The sequence below is a fragment of the Lactuca sativa genome, chromosome 3 (assembly GCF_002870075.4).
Source record: "Lactuca sativa cultivar Salinas chromosome 3, Lsat_Salinas_v11, whole genome shotgun sequence".
NCBI classification, from domain to species: Eukaryota; Viridiplantae; Streptophyta; class Magnoliopsida; order Asterales; family Asteraceae; genus Lactuca; species Lactuca sativa.
In genome coordinates, this window is record NC_056625.2 from 109,351,197 (window position 1) to 109,378,549 (window position 27,353).

Sequence of the window (27,353 nt, forward strand, 5' to 3'; positions counted from 1 at the left end):
CCGCTATTGACGGCCATAAGGGCCTTTAAATAGGTCCCAAACCCTGGAAATTAGGGCTTCATTAAACAGCGTGGACTCGCCGAGTCCGGACGTGAACCCGAATGAACATCCGCGACCCTACTCGGCGAGTCTTGACACCAACTCGCCGAGTTCCTCCACAACTCCAAAAATAAAATGAATAAAATAATATACCTGGGAATCCGGATGTTACAGTTAGTTTGTATTTTAGGGCTAATTTAATCATTAAATGGTCCTTGAGATATTTTGTTGAGAGTATGAGCTACTCCAGAAGGTTATAATGTTAGATCCTAGTGTTTCCAACGTCCCTTGAGCATGAAAACGGAGTATTGATGGATTAAGTCCAAGCATGCAAGGATTTAAGGTGGTATGATGAAGATAATGTGGTTTAATCCAAGTTTTTCCCCATTAAGACATGCAAAAGCATAAAGTTTGCAACTTATTGGCTTAATGCACTTTAATAAACCTAAATCTAGAATTGTACGTTGGGTCTTAACTAATAGAACGAGGTTTAGGCCAGTTGCAGCGTACGCTGGGCGTACCTTGGGTCAAAATGAAGGGAGAGGTCAAAATGGTAATAATAACAAAGAGGGGTGGAAAGTATGAATAATGATAACCAAAATCTTGAGTTTAGTGGGCTGTTGGTTAGCCCTTGGTGGACTCAATTCAGCAACAAATTAAATACCGAGAACAAGGGGTAGAAAATGTCCAGCAGAGCAGCGAAGTCTTTGAATACATGAAACGCTTTCTTACTAGAATGGATCTTATTGAAGTTAATGGTGTTTGGTGCAATTTTCAATTTGATTTTGTGTATGAAGGTATTTGTCATTATTTGGCTAAAGACAGATAGTAGCTATCATTTCTTATGTTCTATTACAAAAACAAGAATGTCCTTTACTAACCTTTTATTTTAGCAATTATTAATCGAAACAAAAATGTCTTATCATATCTCCCCCACACCCATCCACCCACCCACACAACCACGACATCCCTAAACGTATTAAAGATTTTGTGTTTTGATTTTTGTTATTTATCATAAAAACATTATATCACCATCAATTATGCATAAGAAATTAAATTAATCTTGATTTACATATAACTTAATTAGGTCATGATATAACCTAGAAAAGAACTTCACTAAAAGATATAGTAAAATACCCTTGATTTTTCTTGTACGGATCACCAATATCATATTTAGCCATCACCAATATCATATTTAGCCGTATATGAATATGTCCAAGAATGGACTAACTAAATTAATAGGGTCAAATTGAACACTTATTTTATGTAAAAGCAAAACAGTATAAACCCAAAACTGAAGTTGACCAGAAACAAACAATCAAACCTTTGTTCATCATAATATATACACCTTATGCCCAAACAAATTGTAATAAATTTACCATGACTCATACGATTAATTATTAATCAAATATCTTTTTGTCACTGATTTCATCTGGGTGTCACCATGATAGGTAACTTTCTTTTTGTCTTAACCGTTGGAAAATATACAATCTGATCTTCTTCCGCAACCCAAGTGTAACTCGTGACAAAATGATGAAGGAAAATACTGATTTCTAGCCTTGAGAACTCCAAACCGGGACACAACCTTTGTCCACCACCAAACGGTGTAAACTTGTTGCTATTGACACTCGCTCCCGTTTTCTACACATAGATACCAATATAATGTAAATTCAGTAAACATATTAAAATTATTTTACAAAGGGTTATTTTTCTAACAACCCTTAAGCTAACACACACCACTCTGCACCATGAACATCATGTGAAGGGTAAATTAGGGGGATGTTTGGCTTATCTTTTTAAGAGGCAAAAGTTCTTTTTGGAAAGATAAAATGTAAAAGATGTTTGGTAAAAGCATTTTAAAAGCTACTTTTGGATTTTGGATATAAGAAAAACTGACTTTTTGGAAAAGTCAGGAAAATCTGACTTTTTGTAACTTTTCCAAAAAGGACTTTTGCCTCTAAAAAAGATAAGTCAAACACCCCCTAGGTAGACAGTGGCCCACTAGGCGCTACTGACATAAGTCTCGATGGTTCCCAACAATTCACACTGGAATTAAAACTTCCACATTGTGGTGCTAACTGCTGAGACTCGAACCCTTGACCTGACAAAAGGTATAGATATTGTAAACATATAAAGAATCACTTATTTACCTCCCATCTCCATGGATCAAATTCATCGGGGTTTTCATAGTTTTCTTCATCCATATGAACGGAAGTCAATGATGCCAAAACACACCATCCTTTTGGGATCAAGTAGCCTTTGATTTCTACGTCTTCAACAGCTTTTCTCCAAATCGCATTGATGATATTCGCCATCCGAAGAGTCTCACTTATCACCTATAATAAAAACCAATTTCTTTACACCTCGTTTTCTACACAGACAAGACAAAACAAGTTGTACTGTGTTTGACATGCATTATACTATAACCGATATCAAAAATAACAAAATTTGTAGTATTTTGTCCGATCCAAAAAGACATAAATACCCTCCCCATCTAAAGACACGAAACTTACGCCTTGAGTAAACGGAAGTGAGACATAATCGGTCCAAGCATACCCTTCGCCCGATTCATCCTTTCGCTTCTTTAATTCATCATTTTCCTCCTGCCATTCATATAAAACTCAATCAAATCATAGCTCAAAGTCTCAAACAAGTTGTTGAAAAACATAAATGTATTCATTTCATAGTTGATACGCACCATAAGACAAGAAAGAGCAACAGGATTATCACTCAAGTATTTGACAGCTAGAGTCATGATCATGGGCACCGAGTCTTCCCCAGGGATCATCATCTCAATAATGTTCCCACTGATGAAATCCAAGGGTAACCGTTGCTGGGTCCCATCTGATTCACCTGTATCTCTTAACAACACATCAATGGCGTCATTTGGTGAACCTGAATCTTTTGTTTCTTTTTTCTCCATTGCCATTTTTCTATCATCTACAATCTTTCTCACCATCTTTAACATTCTTTCTTTAGCCTGCAATATTTCAAAGTTACTGATCCACTGAGATTTGGTAATGAATTTATAATGAATGAATTAATTACCTGGAGAGATTTATACATTCTGAAACCTGGAAGTTTGATTGGTAGACAAATTAAGCCTTTGATGACTTCCATGAATTCTCTCTTGAGGAACTCCATATCTTCACCTGGCTCCACACTCATCAACACCCTCACAAGAATTTGGAAAGTAATCTGCGTCAGCAGCCATAAAAAAGTGAGTGCGTCGTTAAAAAGGTGAAATTGAGATTCAAAATTGTGTAGAAACTTGATGAAATTCTGTTTTGATATCATCACTTTACTCATAACTTCTTGAAAATGATCTATAGGGACAATCTATCGTTTGTAAGAATGAAATTCGGATTATGTTAGTTATTATACAAAGTTTAAATCGTTCGAAAAAGCCGAACTCTGACAACGTGCTTATAGTTTTGTAAATGAATTATAAAAAAGTGAAAATCGAGATGCAAATTTATGTAGATATGGAAAAAGAATGATCACCCACATCAGAACGATATAAAAGGTAACGATTTTTAGTGATCTTGATGAAATTCTATGTTTAGTGATTACCCATAAAAGTCAAAGATTTCACCATGTTTCCTCTTAGAGGTAGTTACATACGTATTAAAAAGAATGAATACCCAGATCCGAAATCTATAAAAAGTAACAGTTTAAGTTATCTTGATGAAGTTCTATGTTGATATGATCACACTATTCATATGTTCTAGAAAACTATGTGTCGGTTTGACCACAAAAGTCAAAGATTTCACCATTTTTGTTTCCTCTAGGAGGTAATCATGTAGACATGGAAAATAACGATTACCCACATCAAAACTTCATAAAAGATAACAATTTTTTCGATCTTAAGGAAATTCTATATTGATATGATCAACTAATCATAAGTTCAAGAAAACGATATGTTTGACCACAAAAGTCAAATCGTGTACCTTTTTCGTTTCATCTTGGAGGTAAACAATAGGGTGGTGGGTATTTTTCCGATCGATCCAAGAAGACAATGCGAGCTTCACTGAATTCTCAATATCTTTAGTGATGCGAGCTTTGAATTGAGGAGACCTCAAGAAACCTCCGATAATCGCATGCAATCTCTTTTGTAATCCGCCATTGATTTGGAGTATTGAAGATTCACCAAGCAACTCGATCACGGATTTCGGATAACTCGGGATGAAAACATTGCCTTGGTTTTGTAAAACCACTTTGTTTACATCCGGATCCGTTGACACAATAATTGGTCTGCCCAAAATGTGTGTCTTAAACACCTTCCCATAACTATGAGAGATGAAACATAAATTTCTTAATTAGGTGTATAAAGATAGAGTTTATGTAAAGATGAGATGATTTATATGTTTGTAGTAGTAAGAGAGAGATTATGAAACTAAAGAAGACTTATTTTATGCTAAATTTGTTATAAGATTGTACTTCAAATTCTTGTGATTATAGCAATGTCATCGTATTAATTTTCATAGCTACTATTGAATAGATTTTTTAAATTACAATGTCATAATTGGGTTTTTTTAACCAAAAAAAAAAAGTTATATACTATAATTTTTATGATTTTCTATCTATCTTTTCTAAAGCTAATGTGTTTATTTTACAGGAGCTATTAATGTTTTTAAAAAAATCAAAATGATTTATCCATAGTTAAATTGGTCAAAGTTACCATTTCCAAAACATATAACTTAGAGAAATAGAGTTGTAAGTTTATCTTGAAAAGGTTTCATAATTTACGCTATGCATTTTCTAATCATTTGAAACCAATGTATGATTATCAAATACATAGATTGCAATTATTGAAGGTAGTAATGTGATAACATCATATGTAGATGTGGTGGGATAAACAAATGCACTTTTATGTATTATTATTACTATTTTTGTTGATATAATGATGTTCAATTTCCCATGTTAACTTTTGTTTATTTTATTTTAGAATCTTTTTTACTTTTTAGTAAAATATACCAATCCTTGACTTGCTTTATATTCAATTTGACCCTTTTCATATTGACAACTATCAACTATTAGCTATATTATATAGTTTTTAACATCATTTAATTATCAATGCAATCTAAAAAGTAATATCTAATAATAACAACAAAAAACTATTTTGTACCTTTAGATGATTAGATCCATGACACCATATCATAATAAAATATTGTTTATATGTTAGCTTCAAAATGCTATTATTAAGTTCATAAAATTTTGCTTTTACAACTTGTACATTTGATAACTACAGTAAAAAAAATTTCTATAATTGTCAAATGTCAAAATGAACACAAAATCTTAAGCTCAAAACAACGTACAACTCTAAATGCATAAAATCCAAGCATGCAAAACATAATATTGCTATCAATAAATACCAATTTCTCCAAGAAAAAGGATAAGAGTTCACTTACAGAGACTTGCGTTTCTCCATGAAACTGACAGGACGAGAAGTGAATCCAGACGCAATGAATTCAATTGTTTCTCCGATCAACGGCCAACCTGAGCTGCCTCGCGGTGGTTGCAGGCGGCGCTCCTCCTCTTGGTTATCTCCCAAACCCCATTTTCGGACAATCAAATACTTGTAGAATAACCATCCAAGAACAATCGATATGCAAATTAATTCCCAATTTCCAAACACCCATTTCATTTCCTCCATTCTTAATCGAAAAAAGCTTGAATCTGTGAATTCGGATATGAAATAACTCCTCGAGGTGGTGGTTGTGTTTTGTGAAGGAATGTTTTCTTTCTATGACGTTTGTAGTGAATTGGGAAGATTTTGAAATCTAAATAGAGCAGAAAAAGCAAGCAAGAGGCTTTCGAGTAATAAATATGAGAGAGAGAGAGGGGGGGATGGGTGTAAATGATATTGACTTTCTCGATTTTGCCTTTGATTCAACTTGTTTTTATTGTAAATGTATGTATCTTCATTCTGATTATGAGTTTATAATATAATTTTTTATTCCAGGAATAATGATAAGTTTTTTTAAAAAAGAAAGATAAACCAGGTTCTTTATAAAAAGAACGATTTGTCCAATAAAATAAATAATTTTTCTTGTGAGACATATAGAATAAATGTTTAATATTTGAGGTTGCTTTTTGAAATATGAAAACTTGTTAGCAACTGTAAAACATCTAGAATTTTTTTACTACCCAAACATGCAAATTGGTCATTAAGCCAAATTTTCAAATTTTGACTTGAAACAACAGCCTGTTCAAGGCCACTTTAGCACCACTTAAACCTGTAAAAATTTCAAATTTATTCCATATTAAGGTAGCTCATATGTTTAGCTTTAAAAGTACAACTCACACATATCCAACTGATTTTTCTACAGTTTTCTATGAATTTTACAAAACTGCATATGCCTGCAGCGAATTTCAGTGAAAAAGACGATTTTCACCTTGGTTAGGGATAATATCAGGTCTTGGGAAAAATCATGAACAAACTAGACTCAAAATTCAAACTTTCAGAGCCCAATTCGACTCCTGGTGATTTTTCTAGATTTTTTTCAAAACAGGGACAGATTGATAATTTTTCAGAATTTCGCAGCATTGCATTTTAAGGTTAATTGACAACTTAACTCATTAATCCATAACCAAAATCAACCATAAAGATGGAAATTGATTTTTTAACAGTAGCAATAATACTCTTGAGGGTGTTCATAAAAAGATTTTGACAACAATTAGCCATCAAAATACACCAAATAAAACTAGAGTTTAATCCTATCAACAGTCGATGATTGTAAGGAGAAAGAAGGTATGATTATTAACACCAAATAGGAAGAAATTGCCAAAGTAATCAATCAATTCTTCATCGATTGAAAAGGAATTAGACTTACAAAGAAGAAGAATCAATCATAACACTTCAATTGCACAGAAAATCCCGTCAATTGTCACAACCTCTTGCCTTGCGTTGCCGATGAGTTCTTTCCCACCCTCCTTGCGATCGTTTCTGCTGCCCGACACCCCCTACACGTTTCGGTCTTTTTTTTCTTCTTCTACTCCTTATCGATGCACAAAGAAATGGTAATAGCCTGAGTCGATGGAGGGCAGCCCCTTAATTCATACGTGATAAAAACATACCTGAAGAATAATCAATCCAAAGCTTTTTTAAGTTACAGCCGAATTTCACCCATAGTCCCACAAGTTTGGCTTTAAACCACCTTCCAACCTAACCCTAGACACATTGACATTGACAGGTTAAGTTTCATTTTATGACATTTTAGATACTCAACACCATTTACACCGATTAATGAATTATATTAACCCTAATAATTCCATAAATCAATTTAATTGGATTATATCTCCTCTATTTATTGATTGAGAAATTAAATATCCTCCTACTTTTTGTTCCTACATATCCTCCTACCCAGTGAAATGGTGACATGTGTAACATTTAATGTTCATTTAATGAAATTTTAGGATACTAATATGACACATGTCGTCATTTAAATGGGTAGGAGGATTGGTAGAATCAAAAGTAGGAGGATATTTAATTTCTCTTATTGATTACCTCCTTCACATATTAATTTAATATCTTTTTTTAATTATCCCTTTTTAATACTCGTATAATCAAAATTGCTTTATTACAATTATTTCTCGACTAACGGAAGGTTCGTTTCGTTAACAGAAGGATTTTCGGGTTGTTACGATTCCACCCCCCCCCCCCCCCCCTTAAAATGATCTTGTCCTTAGAATCAGTTACGGCTACGAATAAGTTAGGGTAACGAGTACCACTAGTACCACTGTCCCCATCCTGTCGTCTCGTAACCACCATGCTGTCTTTGAAATAAAATCACAAAACAATCAGAGACCCAATCGAGATCACTCACACTCGATCACTCACCCTACTTGATTCTTTGGTTTCCTAAGGAATCTTACTCGGACTGACCACCAATCCAATGTTTCCAGTAGTATGGGCCCTATACTACCTTCCACATCGTATCAGTACTCACTCCCAGTCTTCTTCCTAGGATCCCAAATCACAAGCATACCATATACAGGCTATACCCTAATCAGCCCCTCATAAGCTCCTTATTACTACCTACTCACTCACAAGTATTCTCTTAGTAGCAGGAATCTCCTAGGCTAAGGCATCACAAATCAGGCCACTCTAGTCCTATCATGATTACCTAGCCTACCCAAGCATGCATAACTCATTACATAATATCTCATAATATAAAACATAAGGGTATTTTGGGAAATCACCGTTCGGGCGCTTGCTGATTGTACACACTGTTTCTTTCCATCTCTTTCATATTTCTTTACTTTAGAAAATTTGTTGGTCTTAAATTTTTTTTCTCAAATCCTCAGTTTAAGTTCAAATACACCCGAAGGTGAATCCGAATCCCTCAAACCAAGGCTCTAATACCAACTTGTAACACCGACTTTTTTCAATTTTTTTTTTCAAATTTCATAATTCATAATAAAATCAAAATGTATCTCAAATCATAAACATTCATCTCAAAATATAAGTAATCAAAACATCTCCCCAGAATCTCAGCAAAATACTCCAACAATGTGTACAATCAAGCTGGCGCCTTCCCACGATCCTCGCTGGTACCTTAAACACATTTCACACAACACGGTAAGCATAAATTCTTAGTGAGTTCCCCAAAATACCACATACAACACATACACCACTCAAGGCTACAATATGACCCTCCGGTCGATGTATCTCAGCGGAACCCTCCAGTTCCGTATCGTTGGGTCCTCCGACCCGGTCTGTCTCGTTGGACCCTCCGGCCCGGTCTATATCATTGGACCCTCCGGTCCGGTCTATATCACACAGCATACATATATCACAAACACATATACACAAATAGCACATAACATAAAAGACCCTCCGGTCTGCTCAGGGTTTCCACACTAGGTAATGTATAGTGAGAAGACTCACCTCGGGAATGTCTCAGAAAGTCACCACTCGGTATCTCTGAACCTCGAAACAACGACCTAGCCCCACCTAATCACATAAAGTAATTATTTAAATCATTAACGGCTCCCAAGGCTAGACTACACCCCTTCCTAAAATCCACAGAAGGGTAAAAGACCATTTTACCCCTTTCTGATCCAAAAATACTATTGTTGACCAAAACCTAAAAGTCAACGAAAGTCAACGGTCAAACTTTGACCCAACTCGTCGAGTGTACGTTGGCGAATCGGCGAGTCTACACATGCCCACTAACTCTTTAGTCCCGCTTGGCGCGTCGAGTCCCTCCCCTTGCTCGACGAGTCACCAGGCATGAATCGCGGGGCCACCCCGACTCAACTCGCCGAGTCTCAAGAACAAATCGGCGAGTACCGCCTCGAACTCCAGTCCTCTAATCCCCTTCTGACTCACTGAGTTATCCCCCAACTCGGCAAGTCTACTCACTGAGTGATTTACGTGAAACCCTAACCCTACTCGCCGAGTCTCAAGAACAACTCGGCGAGTTCATGCCATGCACAAACTCTACTGACCTCCTGAGGTCAGATCTGTACCCCTAAACCATAGATCTGGCCTTCCCAAGCATGAATGTCACGTAAAGTTCGAAACTTGATGCTTATATATCAACAAAATGGCATCAAATGGTGATTTGGCCCCAAAAATGGCAACCTAAGTCCAATAACCCCAAAATGACTCATAAAGCTCCCTGGGTTAAGGTCTCTGGACCTCTTTGAGTCCAGATCCAAGGCACAAACTCGAGAAGGGACCAAATACTCTACATAATCATCTTCTAAAGGGTTTGAAAACCCTAACTCTATGAATAACCACCCAAAACTGGAGAAAGTCCGAAGGAATACCTCAATATGAAACCCTTGAACAATGAAATCGCTGGATTTACACTTCCTTCAGCCTTCTCTTGCCTTGATCACCTTCTCCTTCAATTTATACCAACAAGAGATCAACAATGGCCGCTCCTTACCTCACCAACGGTCTAGGTCTCTCTCTGGGGTGTGGTAGCCGCTATTGACGGCCATAAGGGCCTTTAAATAGGTCCCAAACCCTGGAAATTAGGGCTTCATTAAACAGCGTGGACTCGCCGAGTCCGGACGTGAACCCGAATGAACATCCGCGACCCTACTCGGCGAGTCTTGACACCAACTCGCCGAGTTCCTCCACAACTCCAAAAATAAAATGAATAAAATAATATACCTGGGAATCCGGATGTTACAGTTAGTTTGTATTTTAGGGCTAATTTAATCATTAAATGGTCCTTGAGATATTTTGTTGAGAGTATGAGCTACTCCAGAAGGTTATAATGTTAGATCCTAGTGTTTCCAACGTCCCTTGAGCATGAAAACGGAGTATTGATGGATTAAGTCCAAGCATGCAAGGATTTAAGGTGGTATGATGAAGATAATGTGGTTTAATCCAAGTTTTTCCCCATTAAGACATGCAAAAGCATAAAGTTTGCAACTTATTGGCTTAATGCACTTTAATAAACCTAAATCTAGAATTGTACGTTGGGTCTTAACTAATAGAACGAGGTTTAGGCCAGTTGCAGCATACGCTGGGCGTACCTTGGGTCAAAATGAAGGGAGAGGTCAAAATGGTAATAATAACAAAGAGGGGTGGAAAGTATGAATAATGATAACCAAAATCTTGAGTTTAGTGGGCTGTTGGTTAGCCCTTGGTGGACTCAATTCAGCAACAAATTAAATACCGAGAACAAGGGGTAGAAAATGTCCAGCAGAGCAGCGAAGTCTTTGAATACATGAAACGCTTTCTTACTAGAATGGATCTTATTGAAGTTAATGGTGTTTGGTGCAATTTTCAATTTGATTTTGTGTATGAAGGTATTTGTCATTATTTGGCTAAAGACAGATAGTAGCTATCATTTCTTATGTTCTATTACAAAAACAAGAATGTCCTTTACTAACCTTTTATTTTAGCAATTATTAATCGAAACAAAAATGTCTTATCATATCTCCCCCACACCCATCCACCCACCCACACAACCACGACATCCCTAAACGTATTAAAGATTTTGTGTTTTGATTTTTGTTATTTATCATAAAAACATTATATCACCATCAATTATGCATAAGAAATTAAATTAATCTTGATTTACATATAACTTAATTAGGTCATGATATAACCTAGAAAAGAACTTCACTAAAAGATATAGTAAAATACCCTTGATTTTTCTTGTACGGATCACCAATATCATATTTAGCCATCACCAATATCATATTTAGCCGTATATGAATATGTCCAAGAATGGACTAACTAAATTAATAGGGTCAAATTGAACACTTATTTTATGTAAAAGCAAAACAGTATAAACCCAAAACTGAAGTTGACCAGAAACAAACAATCAAACCTTTGTTCATCATAATATATACACCTTATGCCCAAACAAATTGTAATAAATTTACCATGACTCATACGATTAATTATTAATCAAATATCTTTTTGTCACTGATTTCATCTGGGTGTCACCATGATAGGTAACTTTCTTTTTGTCTTAACCGTTGGAAAATATACAATCTGATCTTCTTCCGCAACCCAAGTGTAACTCGTGACAAAATGATGAAGGAAAATACTGATTTCTAGCCTTGAGAACTCCAAACCGGGACACAACCTTTGTCCACCACCAAACGGTGTAAACTTGTTGCTATTGACACTCGCTCCCGTTTTCTACACATAGATACCAATATAATGTAAATTCAGTAAACATATTAAAATTATTTTACAAAGGGTTATTTTTCTAACAACCCTTAAGCTAACACACACCACTCTGCACCATGAACATCATGTGAAGGGTAAATTAGGGGGATGTTTGGCTTATCTTTTTAAGAGGCAAAAGTTCTTTTTGGAAAGATAAAATGTAAAAGATGTTTGGTAAAAGCATTTTAAAAGCTACTTTTGGATTTTGGATATAAGAAAAACTGACTTTTTGGAAAAGTCAGGAAAATCTGACTTTTTGTAACTTTTCCAAAAAGGACTTTTGCCTCTAAAAAAGATAAGTCAAACACCCCCTAGGTAGACAGTGGCCCACTAGGCGCTACTGACATAAGTCTCGATGGTTCCCAACAATTCACACTGGAATTAAAACTTCCACATTGTGGTGCTAACTGCTGAGACTCGAACCCTTGACCTGACAAAAGGTATAGATATTGTAAACATATAAAGAATCACTTATTTACCTCCCATCTCCATGGATCAAATTCATCGGGGTTTTCATAGTTTTCTTCATCCATATGAACGGAAGTCAATGATGCCAAAACACACCATCCTTTTGGGATCAAGTAGCCTTTGATTTCTACGTCTTCAACAGCTTTTCTCCAAATCGCATTGATGATATTCGCCATCCGAAGAGTCTCACTTATCACCTATAATAAAAACCAATTTCTTTACACCTCGTTTTCTACACAGACAAGACAAAACAAGTTGTACTGTGTTTGACATGCATTATACTATAACCGATATCAAAAATAACAAAATTTGTAGTATTTTGTCCGATCCAAAAAGACATAAATACCCTCCCCATCTAAAGACACGAAACTTACGCCTTGAGTAAACGGAAGTGAGACATAATCGGTCCAAGCATACCCTTCGCCCGATTCATCCTTTCGCTTCTTTAATTCATCATTTTCCTCCTGCCATTCATATAAAACTCAATCAAATCATAGCTCAAAGTCTCAAACAAGTTGTTGAAAAACATAAATGTATTCATTTCATAGTTGATACGCACCATAAGACAAGAAAGAGCAACAGGATTATCACTCAAGTATTTGACAGCTAGAGTCATGATCATGGGCACCGAGTCTTCCCCAGGGATCATCATCTCAATAATGTTCCCACTGATGAAATCCAAGGGTAACCGTTGCTGGGTCCCATCTGATTCACCTGTATCTCTTAACAACACATCAATGGCGTCATTTGGTGAACCTGAATCTTTTGTTTCTTTTTTCTCCATTGCCATTTTTCTATCATCTACAATCTTTCTCACCATCTTTAACATTCTTTCTTTAGCCTGCAATATTTCAAAGTTACTGATCCACTGAGATTTGGTAATGAATTTATAATGAATGAATTAATTACCTGGAGAGATTTATACATTCTGAAACCTGGAAGTTTGATTGGTAGACAAATTAAGCCTTTGATGACTTCCATGAATTCTCTCTTGAGGAACTCCATATCTTCACCTGGCTCCACACTCATCAACACCCTCACAAGAATTTGGAAAGTAATCTGCGTCAGCAGCCATAAAAAAGTGAGTGCGTCGTTAAAAAGGTGAAATTGAGATTCAAAATTGTGTAGAAACTTGATGAAATTCTGTTTTGATATCATCACTTTACTCATAACTTCTTGAAAATGATCTATAGGGACAATCTATCGTTTGTAAGAATGAAATTCGGATTATGTTAGTTATTATACAAAGTTTAAATCGTTCGAAAAAGCCGAACTCTGACAACGTGCTTATAGTTTTGTAAATGAATTATAAAAAAGTGAAAATCGAGATGCAAATTTATGTAGATATGGAAAAAGAATGATCACCCACATCAGAACGATATAAAAGGTAACGATTTTTAGTGATCTTGATGAAATTCTATGTTTAGTGATTACCCATAAAAGTCAAAGATTTCACCATGTTTCCTCTTAGAGGTAGTTACATACGTATTAAAAAGAATGAATACCCAGATCCGAAATCTATAAAAAGTAACAGTTTAAGTTATCTTGATGAAGTTCTATGTTGATATGATCACACTATTCATATGTTCTAGAAAACTATGTGTCGGTTTGACCACAAAAGTCAAAGATTTCACCATTTTTGTTTCCTCTAGGAGGTAATCATGTAGACATGGAAAATAACGATTACCCACATCAAAACTTCATAAAAGATAACAATTTTTTCGATCTTAAGGAAATTCTATATTGATATGATCAACTAATCATAAGTTCAAGAAAACGATATGTTTGACCACAAAAGTCAAATCGTGTACCTTTTTCGTTTCATCTTGGAGGTAAACAATAGGGTGGTGGGTATTTTTCCGATCGATCCAAGAAGACAATGCGAGCTTCACTGAATTCTCAATATCTTTAGTGATGCGAGCTTTGAATTGAGGAGACCTCAAGAAACCTCCGATAATCGCATGCAATCTCTTTTGTAATCCGCCATTGATTTGGAGTATTGAAGATTCACCAAGCAACTCGATCACGGATTTCGGATAACTCGGGATGAAAACATTGCCTTGGTTTTGTAAAACCACTTTGTTTACATCCGGATCCGTTGACACAATAATTGGTCTGCCCAAAATGTGTGTCTTAAACACCTTCCCATAACTATGAGAGATGAAACATAAATTTCTTAATTAGGTGTATAAAGATAGAGTTTATGTAAAGATGAGATGATTTATATGTTTGTAGTAGTAAGAGAGAGATTATGAAACTAAAGAAGACTTATTTTATGCTAAATTTGTTATAAGATTGTACTTCAAATTCTTGTGATTATAGCAATGTCATCGTATTAATTTTCATAGCTACTATTGAATAGATTTTTTAAATTACAATGTCATAATTGGGTTTTTTTAACCAAAAAAAAAAAGTTATATACTATAATTTTTATGATTTTCTATCTATCTTTTCTAAAGCTAATGTGTTTATTTTACAGGAGCTATTAATGTTTTTAAAAAAATCAAAATGATTTATCCATAGTTAAATTGGTCAAAGTTACCATTTCCAAAACATATAACTTAGAGAAATAGAGTTGTAAGTTTATCTTGAAAAGGTTTCATAATTTACGCTATGCATTTTCTAATCATTTGAAACCAATGTATGATTATCAAATACATAGATTGCAATTATTGAAGGTAGTAATGTGATAACATCATATGTAGATGTGGTGGGATAAACAAATGCACTTTTATGTATTATTATTACTATTTTTGTTGATATAATGATGTTCAATTTCCCATGTTAACTTTTGTTTATTTTATTTTAGAATCTTTTTTACTTTTTAGTAAAATATACCAATCCTTGACTTGCTTTATATTCAATTTGACCCTTTTCATATTGACAACTATCAACTATTAGCTATATTATATAGTTTTTAACATCATTTAATTATCAATGCAATCTAAAAAGTAATATCTAATAATAACAACAAAAAACTATTTTGTACCTTTAGATGATTAGATCCATGACACCATATCATAATAAAATATTGTTTATATGTTAGCTTCAAAATGCTATTATTAAGTTCATAAAATTTTGCTTTTACAACTTGTACATTTGATAACTACAGTAAAAAAAATTTCTATAATTGTCAAATGTCAAAATGAACACAAAATCTTAAGCTCAAAACAACGTACAACTCTAAATGCATAAAATCCAAGCATGCAAAACATAATATTGCTATCAATAAATACCAATTTCTCCAAGAAAAAGGATAAGAGTTCACTTACAGAGACTTGCGTTTCTCCATGAAACTGACAGGACGAGAAGTGAATCCAGACGCAATGAATTCAATTGTTTCTCCGATCAACGGCCAACCTGAGCTGCCTCGCGGTGGTTGCAGGCGGCGCTCCTCCTCTTGGTTATCTCCCAAACCCCATTTTCGGACAATCAAATACTTGTAGAATAACCATCCAAGAACAATCGATATGCAAATTAATTCCCAATTTCCAAACACCCATTTCATTTCCTCCATTCTTAATCGAAAAAAGCTTGAATCTGTGAATTCGGATATGAAATAACTCCTCGAGGTGGTGGTTGTGTTTTGTGAAGGAATGTTTTCTTTCTATGACGTTTGTAGTGAATTGGGAAGATTTTGAAATCTAAATAGAGCAGAAAAAGCAAGCAAGAGGCTTTCGAGTAATAAATATGAGAGAGAGAGAGGGGGGGATGGGTGTAAATGATATTGACTTTCTCGATTTTGCCTTTGATTCAACTTGTTTTTATTGTAAATGTATGTATCTTCATTCTGATTATGAGTTTATAATATAATTTTTTATTCCAGGAATAATGATAAGTTTTTTTAAAAAAGAAAGATAAACCAGGTTCTTTATAAAAAGAACGATTTGTCCAATAAAATAAATAATTTTTCTTGTGAGACATATAGAATAAATGTTTAATATTTGAGGTTGCTTTTTGAAATATGAAAACTTGTTAGCAACTGTAAAACATCTAGAATTTTTTTACTACCCAAACATGCAAATTGGTCATTAAGCCAAATTTTCAAATTTTGACTTGAAACAACAGCCTGTTCAAGGCCACTTTAGCACCACTTAAACCTGTAAAAATTTCAAATTTATTCCATATTAAGGTAGCTCATATGTTTAGCTTTAAAAGTACAACTCACACATATCCAACTGATTTTTCTACAGTTTTCTATGAATTTTACAAAACTGCATATGCCTGCAGCGAATTTCAGTGAAAAAGACGATTTTCACCTTGGTTAGGGATAATATCAGGTCTTGGGAAAAATCATGAACAAACTAGACTCAAAATTCAAACTTTCAGAGCCCAATTCGACTCCTGGTGATTTTTCTAGATTTTTTTCAAAACAGGGACAGATTGATAATTTTTCAGAATTTCGCAGCATTGCATTTTAAGGTTAATTGACAACTTAACTCATTAATCCATAACCAAAATCAACCATAAAGATGGAAATTGATTTTTTAACAGTAGCAATAATACTCTTGAGGGTGTTCATAAAAAGATTTTGACAACAATTAGCCATCAAAATACACCAAATAAAACTAGAGTTTAATCCTATCAACAGTCGATGATTGTAAGGAGAAAGAAGGTATGATTATTAACACCAAATAGGAAGAAATTGCCAAAGTAATCAATCAATTCTTCATCGATTGAAAAGGAATTAGACTTACAAAGAAGAAGAATCAATCATAACACTTCAATTGCACAGAAAATCCCGTCAATTGTCACAACCTCTTGCCTTGCGTTGCCGATGAGTTCTTTCCCACCCTCCTTGCGATCGTTTCTGCTGCCCGACACCCCCTACACGTTTCGGTCTTTTTTTTCTTCTTCTACTCCTTATCGATGCACAAAGAAATGGTAATAGCCTGAGTCGATGGAGGGCAGCCCCTTAATTCATACGTGATAAAAACATACCTGAAGAATAATCAATCCAAAGCTTTTTTAAGTTACAGCCGAATTTCACCCATAGTCCCACAAGTTTGGCTTTAAACCACCTTCCAACCTAACCCTAGACACATTGACATTGACAGGTTAAGTTTCATTTTATGACATTTTAGATACTCAACACCATTTACACCGATTAATGAATTATATTAACCCTAATAATTCCATAAATCAATTTAATTGGATTATATCTCCTCTATTTATTGATTGAGAAATTAAATATCCTCCTACTTTTTGTTCCTACATATCCTCCTACCCAGTGAAATGGTGACATGTGTAACATTTAATGTTCATTTAATGAAATTTTAGGATACTAATATGACACATGTCGTCATTTAAATGGGTAGGAGGATTGGTAGAATCAAAAGTAGGAGGATATTTAATTTCTCTTATTGATTACCTCCTTCACATATTAATTTAATATCTTTTTTTAATTATCCCTTTTTAATACTCGTATAATCAAAATTGCTTTATTACAATTATTTCTCGACTAACGGAAGGTTCGTTTCGTTAACAGAAGGATTTTCGGGTTGTTACGATTCCACCCCCCCCCCCCCCCCCCTTAAAATGATCTTGTCCTTAGAATCAGTTACGGCTACGAATAAGTTAGGGTAACGAGTACCACTAGTACCACTGTCCCCATCCTGTCGTCTCGTAACCACCATGCTGTCTTTGAAATAAAATCACAAAACAATCAGAGACCCAATCGAGATCACTCACACTCGATCACTCACCCTACTTGATTCTTTGGTTTCCTAAGGAATCTTACTCGGACTGACCACCAATCCAATGTTTCCAGTAGTATGGGCCCTATACTACCTTCCACATCGTATCAGTACTCACTCCCAGTCTTCTTCCTAGGATCCCAAATCACAAGCATACCATATACAGGCTATACCCTAATCAGCCCCTCATAAGCTCCTTATTGCTACCTACTCACTCACAAGTATTCTCTTAGTAGCAGGAATCTCCTAGGCTAAGGCATCACAAATCAGGCCACTCTAGTCCTATCATGATTACCTAGCCTACCCAAGCATGCATAACTCATTACATAATATCTCATAATATAAAACATAAGGGTATTTTGGGAAATCACCGTTCGGGCGCTTGCTGATTGTACACACTGTTTCTTTCCATCTCTTTCATATTTCTTTACTTTAGAAAATTTGTTGGTCTTAAAATTTTTTTCTCAAATCCTCAGTTTAAGTTCAAATACACCCGAAGGTGAATCCGAATCCCTCAAACCAAGGCTCTAATACCAACTTGTAACACCGACTTTTTTCAATTTTTTTTTTCAAATTTCATAATTCATAATAAAATCAAAATGTATCTCAAATCATAAACATTCATCTCAAAATATAAGTAATCAAAACATCTCCCCAGAATCTCAGCAAAATACTCCAACAATGTGTACAATCAAGCTGGCGCCTTCCCACGATCCTCGCTGGTACCTTAAACACATTTCACACAACACGGTAAGCATAAATTCTTAGTGAGTTCCCCAAAATACCACATACAACACATACACCACTCAAGGCTACAATATGACCCTCCGGTCGATGTATCTCAGCGGAACCCTCCAGTTCCGTATCGTTGGGTCCTCCGACCCGGTCTGTCTCGTTGGACCCTCCGGCCCGGTCTATATCATTGGACCCTCCGGTCCGGTCTATATCACACAGCATACATATATCACAAACACATATACACAAATAGCACATAACATAAAAGACCCTCCGGTCTGCTCAGGGTTTCCACACTAGGTAATGTATAGTGAGAAGACTCACCTCGGGAATGTCTCAGAAAGTCACCACTCGGTATCTCTGAACCTCGAAACAACGACCTAGCCCCACCTAATCACATAAAGTAATTATTTAAATCATTAACGGCTCCCAAGGCTAGACTACACCCCTTCCTAAAATCCACAGAAGGGTAAAAGACCATTTTACCCCTTTCTGATCCAAAAATACTATTGTTGACCAAAACCTAAAAGTCAACGAAAGTCAACGGTCAAACTTTGACCCAACTCATCGAGTGTACGTTGGCGAATCGGCGAGTCTACACATGCCCACTAACTCTTTAGTCCCGCTTGGCGCGTCGAGTCCCTCCCCTTGCTCGACGAGTCACCAGGCATGAATCGCGGGGCCACCCCGACTCAACTCGCCGAGTCTCAAGAACAAATCGGCGAGTACCGCCTCGAACTCCAGTCCTCTAATCCCCTTCTGACTCACTGAGTTATCCCCCAACTCGGCAAGTCTACTCACTGAGTGATTTACGTGAAACCCTAACCCTACTCGCCGAGTCTCAAGAACAACTCGGCGAGTTCATGCCATGCACAAACTCTACTGACCTCCTGAGGTCAGATCTGTACCCCTAAACCATAGATCTGGCCTTCCCAAGCATGAATGTCACGTAAAGTTCGAAACTTGATGCTTATATATCAACAAAATGGCATCAAATGGTGATTTGGCCCCAAAAATGGCAACCTAAGTCCAATAACCCCAAAATGACTCATAAAGCTCCCTGGGTTAAGGTCTCTGGACCTCTTTGAGTCCAGATCCAAGGCACAAACTCGAGAAGGGACCAAATACTCTACATAATCATCTTCTAAAGGGTTTGAAAACCCTAACTCTATGAATAACCACCCAAAACTGGAGAAAGTCCGAAGGAATACCTCAATATGAAACCCTTGAACAATGAAATCGCTGGATTTACACTTCCTTCAGCCTTCTCTTGCCTTGATCACCTTCTCCTTCAATTTATACCAACAAGAGATCAACAATGGCCGCTCCTTACCTCACCAACGGTCTAGGTCTCTCTCTGGGGTGTGGTAGCCGCTATTGACGGCCATAAGGGCCTTTAAATAGGTCCCAAACCCTGGAAATTAGGGCTTCATTAAACAGCGTGGACTCGCCGAGTCCGGACGTGAACCCGAATGAACATCCGCGACCCTACTCGGCGAGTCTTGACACCAACTCGCCGAGTTCCTCCACAACTCCAAAAATAAAATGAATAAAATAATATACCTGGGAATCCGGATGTTACAGTTAGTTTGTATTTTAGGGCTAATTTAATCATTAAATGGTCCTTGAGATATTTTGTTGAGAGTATGAGCTACTCCAGAAGGTTATAATGTTAGATCCTAGTGTTTCCAACGTCCCTTGAGCATGAAAACGGAGTATTGATGGATTAAGTCCAAGCATGCAAGGATTTAAGGTGGTATGATGAAGATAATGTGGTTTAATCCAAGTTTTTCCCCATTAAGACATGCAAAAGCATAAAGTTTGCAACTTATTGGCTTAATGCACTTTAATAAACCTAAATCTAGAATTGTACGTTGGGTCTTAACTAATAGAACGAGGTTTAGGCCAGTTGCAGCATACGCTGGGCGTACCTTGGGTCAAAATGAAGGGAGAGGTCAAAATGGTAATAATAACAAAGAGGGGTGGAAAGTATGAATAATGATAACCAAAATCTTGAGTTTAGTGGGCTGTTGGTTAGCCCTTGGTGGACTCAATTCAGCAACAAATTAAATACCGAGAACAAGGGGTAGAAAATGTCCAGCAGAGCAGCGAAGTCTTTGAATACATGAAACGCTTTCTTACTAGAATGGATCTTATTGAAGTTAATGGTGTTTGGTGCAATTTTCAATTTGATTTTGTGTATGAAGGTATTTGTCATTATTTGGCTAAAGACAGATAGTAGCTATCATTTCTTATGTTCTATTACAAAAACAAGAATGTCCTTTACTAACCTTTTATTTTAGCAATTATTAATCGAAACAAAAATGTCTTATCATATCTCCCCCACACCCATCCACCCACCCACACAACCACGACATCCCTAAACGTATTAAAGATTTTGTGTTTTGATTTTTGTTATTTATCATAAAAACATTATATCACCATCAATTATGCATAAGAAATTAAATTAATCTTGATTTACATATAACTTAATTAGGTCATGATATAACCTAGAAAAGAACTTCACTAAAAGATATAGTAAAATACCCTTGATTTTTCTTGTACGGATCACCAATATCATATTTAGCCATCACCAATATCATATTTAGCCGTATATGAATATGTCCAAGAATGGACTAACTAAATTAATAGGGTCAAATTGAACACTTATTTTATGTAAAAGCAAAACAGTATAAACCCAAAACTGAAGTTGACCAGAAACAAACAATCAAACCTTTGTTCATCATAATATATACACCTTATGCCCAAACAAATTGTAATAAATTTACCATGACTCATACGATTAATTATTAATCAAATATCTTTTTGTCACTGATTTCATCTGGGTGTCACCATGATAGGTAACTTTCTTTTTGTCTTAACCGTTGGAAAATATACAATCTGATCTTCTTCCGCAACCCAAGTGTAACTCGTGACAAAATGATGAAGGAAAATACTGATTTCTAGCCTTGAGAACTCCAAACCGGGACACAACCTTTGTCCACCACCAAACGGTGTAAACTTGTTGCTATTGACACTCGCTCCCGTTTTCTACACATAGATACCAATATAATGTAAATTCAGTAAACATATTAAAATTATTTTACAAAGGGTTATTTTTCTAACAACCCTTAAGCTAACACACACCACTCTGCACCATGAACATCATGTGAAGGGTAAATTAGGGGGATGTTTGGCTTATCTTTTTAAGAGGCAAAAGTTCTTTTTGGAAAGATAAAATGTAAAAGATGTTTGGTAAAAGCATTTTAAAAGCTACTTTTGGATTTTGGATATAAGAAAAACTGACTTTTTGGAAAAGTCAGGAAAATCTGACTTTTTGTAACTTTTCCAAAAAGGACTTTTGCCTCTAAAAAAGATAAGTCAAACACCCCCTAGGTAGACAGTGGCCCACTAGGCGCTACTGACATAAGTCTCGATGGTTCCCAACAATTCACACTGGAATTAAAACTTCCACATTGTGGTGCTAACTGCTGAGACTCGAACCCTTGACCTGACAAAAGGTATAGATATTGTAAACATATAAAGAATCACTTATTTACCTCCCATCTCCATGGATCAAATTCATCGGGGTTTTCATAGTTTTCTTCATCCATATGAACGGAAGTCAATGATGCCAAAACACACCATCCTTTTGGGATCAAGTAGCCTTTGATTTCTACGTCTTCAACAGCTTTTCTCCAAATCGCATTGATGATATTCGCCATCCGAAGAGTCTCACTTATCACCTATAATAAAAACCAATTTCTTTACACCTCGTTTTCTACACAGACAAGACAAAACAAGTTGTACTGTGTTTGACATGCATTATACTATAACCGATATCAAAAATAACAAAATTTGTAGTATTTTGTCCGATCCAAAAAGACATAAATACCCTCCCCATCTAAAGACACGAAACTTACGCCTTGAGTAAACGGAAGTGAGACATAATCGGTCCAAGCATACCCTTCGCCCGATTCATCCTTTCGCTTCTTTAATTCATCATTTTCCTCCTGCCATTCATATAAAACTCAATCAAATCATAGCTCAAAGTCTCAAACAAGTTGTTGAAAAACATAAATGTATTCATTTCATAGTTGATACGCACCATAAGACAAGAAAGAGCAACAGGATTATCACTCAAGTATTTGACAGCTAGAGTCATGATCATGGGCACCGAGTCTTCCCCAGGGATCATCATCTCAATAATGTTCCCACTGATGAAATCCAAGGGTAACCGTTGCTGGGTCCCATCTGATTCACCTGTATCTCTTAACAACACATCAATGGCGTCATTTGGTGAACCTGAATCTTTTGTTTCTTTTTTCTCCATTGCCATTTTTCTATCATCTACAATCTTTCTCACCATCTTTAACATTCTTTCTTTAGCCTGCAATATTTCAAAGTTACTGATCCACTGAGATTTGGTAATGAATTTATAATGAATGAATTAATTACCTGGAGAGATTTATACATTCTGAAACCTGGAAGTTTGATTGGTAGACAAATTAAGCCTTTGATGACTTCCATGAATTCTCTCTTGAGGAACTCCATATCTTCACCTGGCTCCACACTCATCAACACCCTCACAAGAATTTGGAAAGTAATCTGCGTCAGCAGCCATAAAAAAGTGAGTGCGTCGTTAAAAAGGTGAAATTGAGATTCAAAATTGTGTAGAAACTTGATGAAATTCTGTTTTGATATCATCACTTTACTCATAACTTCTTGAAAATGATCTATAGGGACAATCTATCGTTTGTAAGAATGAAATTCGGATTATGTTAGTTATTATACAAAGTTTAAATCGTTCGAAAAAGCCGAACTCTGACAACGTGCTTATAGTTTTGTAAATGAATTATAAAAAAGTGAAAATCGAGATGCAAATTTATGTAGATATGGAAAAAGAATGATCACCCACATCAGAACGATATAAAAGGTAACGATTTTTAGTGATCTTGATGAAATTCTATGTTTAGTGATTACCCATAAAAGTCAAAGATTTCACCATGTTTCCTCTTAGAGGTAGTTACATACGTATTAAAAAGAATGAATACCCAGATCCGAAATCTATAAAAAGTAACAGTTTAAGTTATCTTGATGAAGTTCTATGTTGATATGATCACACTATTCATATGTTCTAGAAAACTATGTGTCGGTTTGACCACAAAAGTCAAAGATTTCACCATTTTTGTTTCCTCTAGGAGGTAATCATGTAGACATGGAAAATAACGATTACCCACATCAAAACTTCATAAAAGATAACAATTTTTTCGATCTTAAGGAAATTCTATATTGATATGATCAACTAATCATAAGTTCAAGAAAACGATATGTTTGACCACAAAAGTCAAATCGTGTACCTTTTTCGTTTCATCTTGGAGGTAAACAATAGGGTGGTGGGTATTTTTCCGATCGATCCAAGAAGACAATGCGAGCTTCACTGAATTCTCAATATCTTTAGTGATGCGAGCTTTGAATTGAGGAGACCTCAAGAAACCTCCGATAATCGCATGCAATCTCTTTTGTAATCCGCCATTGATTTGGAGTATTGAAGATTCACCAAGCAACTCGATCACGGATTTCGGATAACTCGGGATGAAAACATTGCCTTGGTTTTGTAAAACCACTTTGTTTACATCCGGATCCGTTGACACAATAATTGGTCTGCCCAAAATGTGTGTCTTAAACACCTTCCCATAACTATGAGAGATGAAACATAAATTTCTTAATTAGGTGTATAAAGATAGAGTTTATGTAAAGATGAGATGATTTATATGTTTGTAGTAGTAAGAGAGAGATTATGAAACTAAAGAAGACTTATTTTATGCTAAATTTGTTATAAGATTGTACTTCAAATTCTTGTGATTATAGCAATGTCATCGTATTAATTTTCATAGCTACTATTGAATAGATTTTTTAAATTACAATGTCATAATTGGGTTTTTTTAACCAAAAAAAAAAAGTTATATACTATAATTTTTATGATTTTCTATCTATCTTTTCTAAAGCTAATGTGTTTATTTTACAGGAGCTATTAATGTTTTTAAAAAAATCAAAATGATTTATCCATAGTTAAATTGGTCAAAGTTACCATTTCCAAAACATATAACTTAGAGAAATAGAGTTGTAAGTTTATCTTGAAAAGGTTTCATAATTTACGCTATGCATTTTCTAATCATTTGAAACCAATGTATGATTATCAAATACATAGATTGCAATTATTGAAGGTAGTAATGTGATAACATCATATGTAGATGTGGTGGGATAAACAAATGCACTTTTATGTATTATTATTACTATTTTTGTTGATATAATGATGTTCAATTTCCCATGTTAACTTTTGTTTATTTTATTTTAGAATCTTTTTTACTTTTTAGTAAAATATACCAATCCTTGACTTGCTTTATATTCAATTTGACCCTTTTCATATTGACAACTATCAACTATTAGCTATATTATATAGTTTTTAACATCATTTAATTATCAATGCAATCTAAAAAGTAATATCTAATAATAACAACAAAAAACTATTTTGTACCTTTAGATGATTAGATCCATGACACCATATCATAATAAAATATTGTTTATATGTTAGCTTCAAAATGCTATTATTAAGTTCATAAAATTTTGCTTTTACAACTTGTACATTTGATAACTACAGTAAAAAAAATTTCTATAATTGTCAAATGTCAAAATGAACACAAAATCTTAAGCTCAAAACAACGTACAACTCTAAATGCATAAAATCCAAGCATGCAAAACATAATATTGCTATCAATAAATACCAATTTCTCCAAGAAAAAGGATAAGAGTTCACTTACAGAGACTTGCGTTTCTCCATGAAACTGACAGGACGAGAAGTGAATCCAGACGCAATGAATTCAATTGTTTCTCCGATCAACGGCCAACCTGAGCTGCCTCGCGGTGGTTGCAGGCGGCGCTCCTCCTCTTGGTTATCTCCCAAACCCCATTTTCGGACAATCAAATACTTGTAGAATAACCATCCAAGAACAATCGATATGCAAATTAATTCCCAATTTCCAAACACCCATTTCATTTCCTCCATTCTTAATCGAAAAAAGCTTGAATCTGTGAATTCGGATATGAAATAACTCCTCGAGGTGGTGGTTGTGTTTTGTGAAGGAATGTTTTCTTTCTATGACGTTTGTAGTGAATTGGGAAGATTTTGAAATCTAAATAGAGCAGAAAAAGCAAGCAAGAGGCTTTCGAGTAATAAATATGAGAGAGAGAGAGGGGGGGATGGGTGTAAATGATATTGACTTTCTCGATTTTGCCTTTGATTCAACTTGTTTTTATTGTAAATGTATGTATCTTCATTCTGATTATGAGTTTATAATATAATTTTTTATTCCAGGAATAATGATAAGTTTTTTTAAAAAAGAAAGATAAACCAGGTTCTTTATAAAAAGAACGATTTGTCCAATAAAATAAATAATTTTTCTTGTGAGACATATAGAATAAATGTTTAATATTTGAGGTTGCTTTTTGAAATATGAAAACTTGTTAGCAACTGTAAAACATCTAGAATTTTTTTACTACCCAAACATGCAAATTGGTCATTAAGCCAAATTTTCAAATTTTGACTTGAAACAACAGCCTGTTCAAGGCCACTTTAGCACCACTTAAACCTGTAAAAATTTCAAATTTATTCCATATTAAGGTAGCTCATATGTTTAGCTTTAAAAGTACAACTCACACATATCCAACTGATTTTTCTACAGTTTTCTATGAATTTTACAAAACTGCATATGCCTGCAGCGAATTTCAGTGAAAAAGACGATTTTCACCTTGGTTAGGGATAATATCAGGTCTTGGGAAAAATCATGAACAAACTAGACTCAAAATTCAAACTTTCAGAGCCCAATTCGACTCCTGGTGATTTTTCTAGATTTTTTTCAAAACAGGGACAGATTGATAATTTTTCAGAATTTCGCAGCATTGCATTTTAAGGTTAATTGACAACTTAACTCATTAATCCATAACCAAAATCAACCATAAAGATGGAAATTGATTTTTTAACAGTAGCAATAATACTCTTGAGGGTGTTCATAAAAAGATTTTGACAACAATTAGCCATCAAAATACACCAAATAAAACTAGAGTTTAATCCTATCAACAGTCGATGATTGTAAGGAGAAAGAAGGTATGATTATTAACACCAAATAGGAAGAAATTGCCAAAGTAATCAATCAATTCTTCATCGATTGAAAAGGAATTAGACTTACAAAGAAGAAGAATCAATCATAACACTTCAATTGCACAGAAAATCCCGTCAATTGTCACAACCTCTTGCCTTGCGTTGCCGATGAGTTCTTTCCCACCCTCCTTGCGATCGTTTCTGCTGCCCGACACCCCCTACACGTTTCGGTCTTTTTTTTCTTCTTCTACTCCTTATCGATGCACAAAGAAATGGTAATAGCCTGAGTCGATGGAGGGCAGCCCCTTAATTCATACGTGATAAAAACATACCTGAAGAATAATCAATCCAAAGCTTTTTTAAGTTACAGCCGAATTTCACCCATAGTCCCACAAGTTTGGCTTTAAACCACCTTCCAACCTAACCCTAGACACATTGACATTGACAGGTTAAGTTTCATTTTATGACATTTTAGATACTCAACACCATTTACACCGATTAATGAATTATATTAACCCTAATAATTCCATAAATCAATTTAATTGGATTATATCTCCTCTATTTATTGATTGAGAAATTAAATATCCTCCTACTTTTTGTTCCTACA

At 35.1% G+C, this 27,353-nt stretch overlaps 3 protein-coding genes across 15 annotated transcripts; all 3 read right to left on the reverse strand.

Moving 5' to 3' along the window:
* Positions 1 to 1,241: 1,241 nt before the first annotated feature.
* Positions 1,242 to 7,220, reverse strand: LOC128132647 (3-epi-6-deoxocathasterone 23-monooxygenase CYP90C1-like). 5 transcript variants are annotated; one of them, XM_052769363.1, is made up of 9 exons: positions 7,120 to 7,220; positions 6,876 to 7,040; positions 5,451 to 6,278; positions 3,990 to 4,329; positions 3,088 to 3,237; positions 2,738 to 3,019; positions 2,553 to 2,642; positions 2,190 to 2,375; positions 1,242 to 1,680 (listed from the first exon to the last, which is right to left on the reverse strand). In XM_052769363.1, the coding sequence occupies exons 3-9, from the start codon at positions 5,693 to 5,695 to the stop codon at positions 1,468 to 1,470; spliced, it is 1,506 nt and encodes a 501-aa protein (XP_052625323.1). In that variant the 5' UTR covers positions 5,696 to 6,278; positions 6,876 to 7,040; positions 7,120 to 7,220; the 3' UTR covers positions 1,242 to 1,467. The 5 variants fall into 5 exon arrangements, with proteins under 5 accessions (XP_052625323.1, XP_052625325.1, XP_052625322.1 ...); XM_052769365.1 differs by lacking the exon at positions 7,120 to 7,220 and having other exon boundaries at positions 5,451 to 5,617; positions 6,876 to 7,113; XM_052769362.1 differs by lacking the exon at positions 7,120 to 7,220 and having other exon boundaries at positions 5,451 to 5,718; positions 6,876 to 7,113.
* Positions 7,221 to 11,220: 4,000 nt separating this feature from the next.
* LOC128132648 (3-epi-6-deoxocathasterone 23-monooxygenase CYP90C1-like) lies at positions 11,221 to 17,199 on the reverse strand. 5 transcript variants are annotated; one of them, XM_052769368.1, is made up of 9 exons: positions 17,099 to 17,199; positions 16,855 to 17,019; positions 15,430 to 16,257; positions 13,969 to 14,308; positions 13,067 to 13,216; positions 12,717 to 12,998; positions 12,532 to 12,621; positions 12,169 to 12,354; positions 11,221 to 11,659 (listed from the first exon to the last, which is right to left on the reverse strand). In XM_052769368.1, exons 3-9 carry the CDS (start codon positions 15,672 to 15,674, stop codon positions 11,447 to 11,449), a joined length of 1,506 nt encoding a protein of 501 aa, XP_052625328.1. In that variant the 5' UTR covers positions 15,675 to 16,257; positions 16,855 to 17,019; positions 17,099 to 17,199; the 3' UTR covers positions 11,221 to 11,446. The 5 variants fall into 5 exon arrangements, with proteins under 5 accessions (XP_052625328.1, XP_052625330.1, XP_052625327.1 ...); XM_052769370.1 differs by lacking the exon at positions 17,099 to 17,199 and having other exon boundaries at positions 15,430 to 15,596; positions 16,855 to 17,092; XM_052769367.1 differs by lacking the exon at positions 17,099 to 17,199 and having other exon boundaries at positions 15,430 to 15,697; positions 16,855 to 17,092.
* A 4,001-nt stretch (positions 17,200 to 21,200) lies between these two features.
* Positions 21,201 to 27,179, reverse strand: LOC128132649 (3-epi-6-deoxocathasterone 23-monooxygenase CYP90C1-like). 5 transcript variants are annotated; one of them, XM_052769373.1, is made up of 9 exons: positions 27,079 to 27,179; positions 26,835 to 26,999; positions 25,410 to 26,237; positions 23,949 to 24,288; positions 23,047 to 23,196; positions 22,697 to 22,978; positions 22,512 to 22,601; positions 22,149 to 22,334; positions 21,201 to 21,639 (listed from the first exon to the last, which is right to left on the reverse strand). In XM_052769373.1, exons 3-9 carry the CDS (start codon positions 25,652 to 25,654, stop codon positions 21,427 to 21,429), a joined length of 1,506 nt encoding a protein of 501 aa, XP_052625333.1. In that variant the 5' UTR covers positions 25,655 to 26,237; positions 26,835 to 26,999; positions 27,079 to 27,179; the 3' UTR covers positions 21,201 to 21,426. The 5 variants fall into 5 exon arrangements, with proteins under 5 accessions (XP_052625333.1, XP_052625335.1, XP_052625332.1 ...); XM_052769375.1 differs by lacking the exon at positions 27,079 to 27,179 and having other exon boundaries at positions 25,410 to 25,576; positions 26,835 to 27,072; XM_052769372.1 differs by lacking the exon at positions 27,079 to 27,179 and having other exon boundaries at positions 25,410 to 25,677; positions 26,835 to 27,072.
* Positions 27,180 to 27,353: the final 174 nt, after the last annotated feature.

Excerpts from the sequence above, each read along its gene's own strand:
- LOC128132647 (XM_052769363.1), bottom strand. The coding sequence starts at position 5,695 with ATGGAGGAAATGAAATGGGTGTTTGGAAATTGGGAATTAATTTGCATA. Across the intron at positions 3,238-3,989 it reads TCCAAGATGAAACGAAAAAG|ATTACTTTCCAAATTCTTGT; the intron begins GTACACGATTTG and ends CTGCTGACGCAG. Across the intron at positions 1,681-2,189 it reads TTGATCCATGGAGATGGGAG|AAAACGGGAGCGAGTGTCAA; the intron begins GTAAATAAGTGA and ends ATCTATGTGTAG.
- LOC128132648 (XM_052769368.1), bottom strand. The coding sequence starts at position 15,674 with ATGGAGGAAATGAAATGGGTGTTTGGAAATTGGGAATTAATTTGCATA. Across the intron at positions 14,309-15,429 it reads ATGGAGAAACGCAAGTCTCT|TTATGGGAAGGTGTTTAAGA; the intron begins GTAAGTGAACTC and ends CATCTCTCATAG. Across the intron at positions 13,217-13,968 it reads TCCAAGATGAAACGAAAAAG|ATTACTTTCCAAATTCTTGT; the intron begins GTACACGATTTG and ends CTGCTGACGCAG.
- LOC128132649 (XM_052769373.1), bottom strand. The coding sequence starts at position 25,654 with ATGGAGGAAATGAAATGGGTGTTTGGAAATTGGGAATTAATTTGCATA. Across the intron at positions 22,335-22,511 it reads CACTTCCGTTTACTCAAGGC|GTGATAAGTGAGACTCTTCG; the intron begins GTAAGTTTCGTG and ends TTTTTATTATAG. Across the intron at positions 21,640-22,148 it reads TTGATCCATGGAGATGGGAG|AAAACGGGAGCGAGTGTCAA; the intron begins GTAAATAAGTGA and ends ATCTATGTGTAG.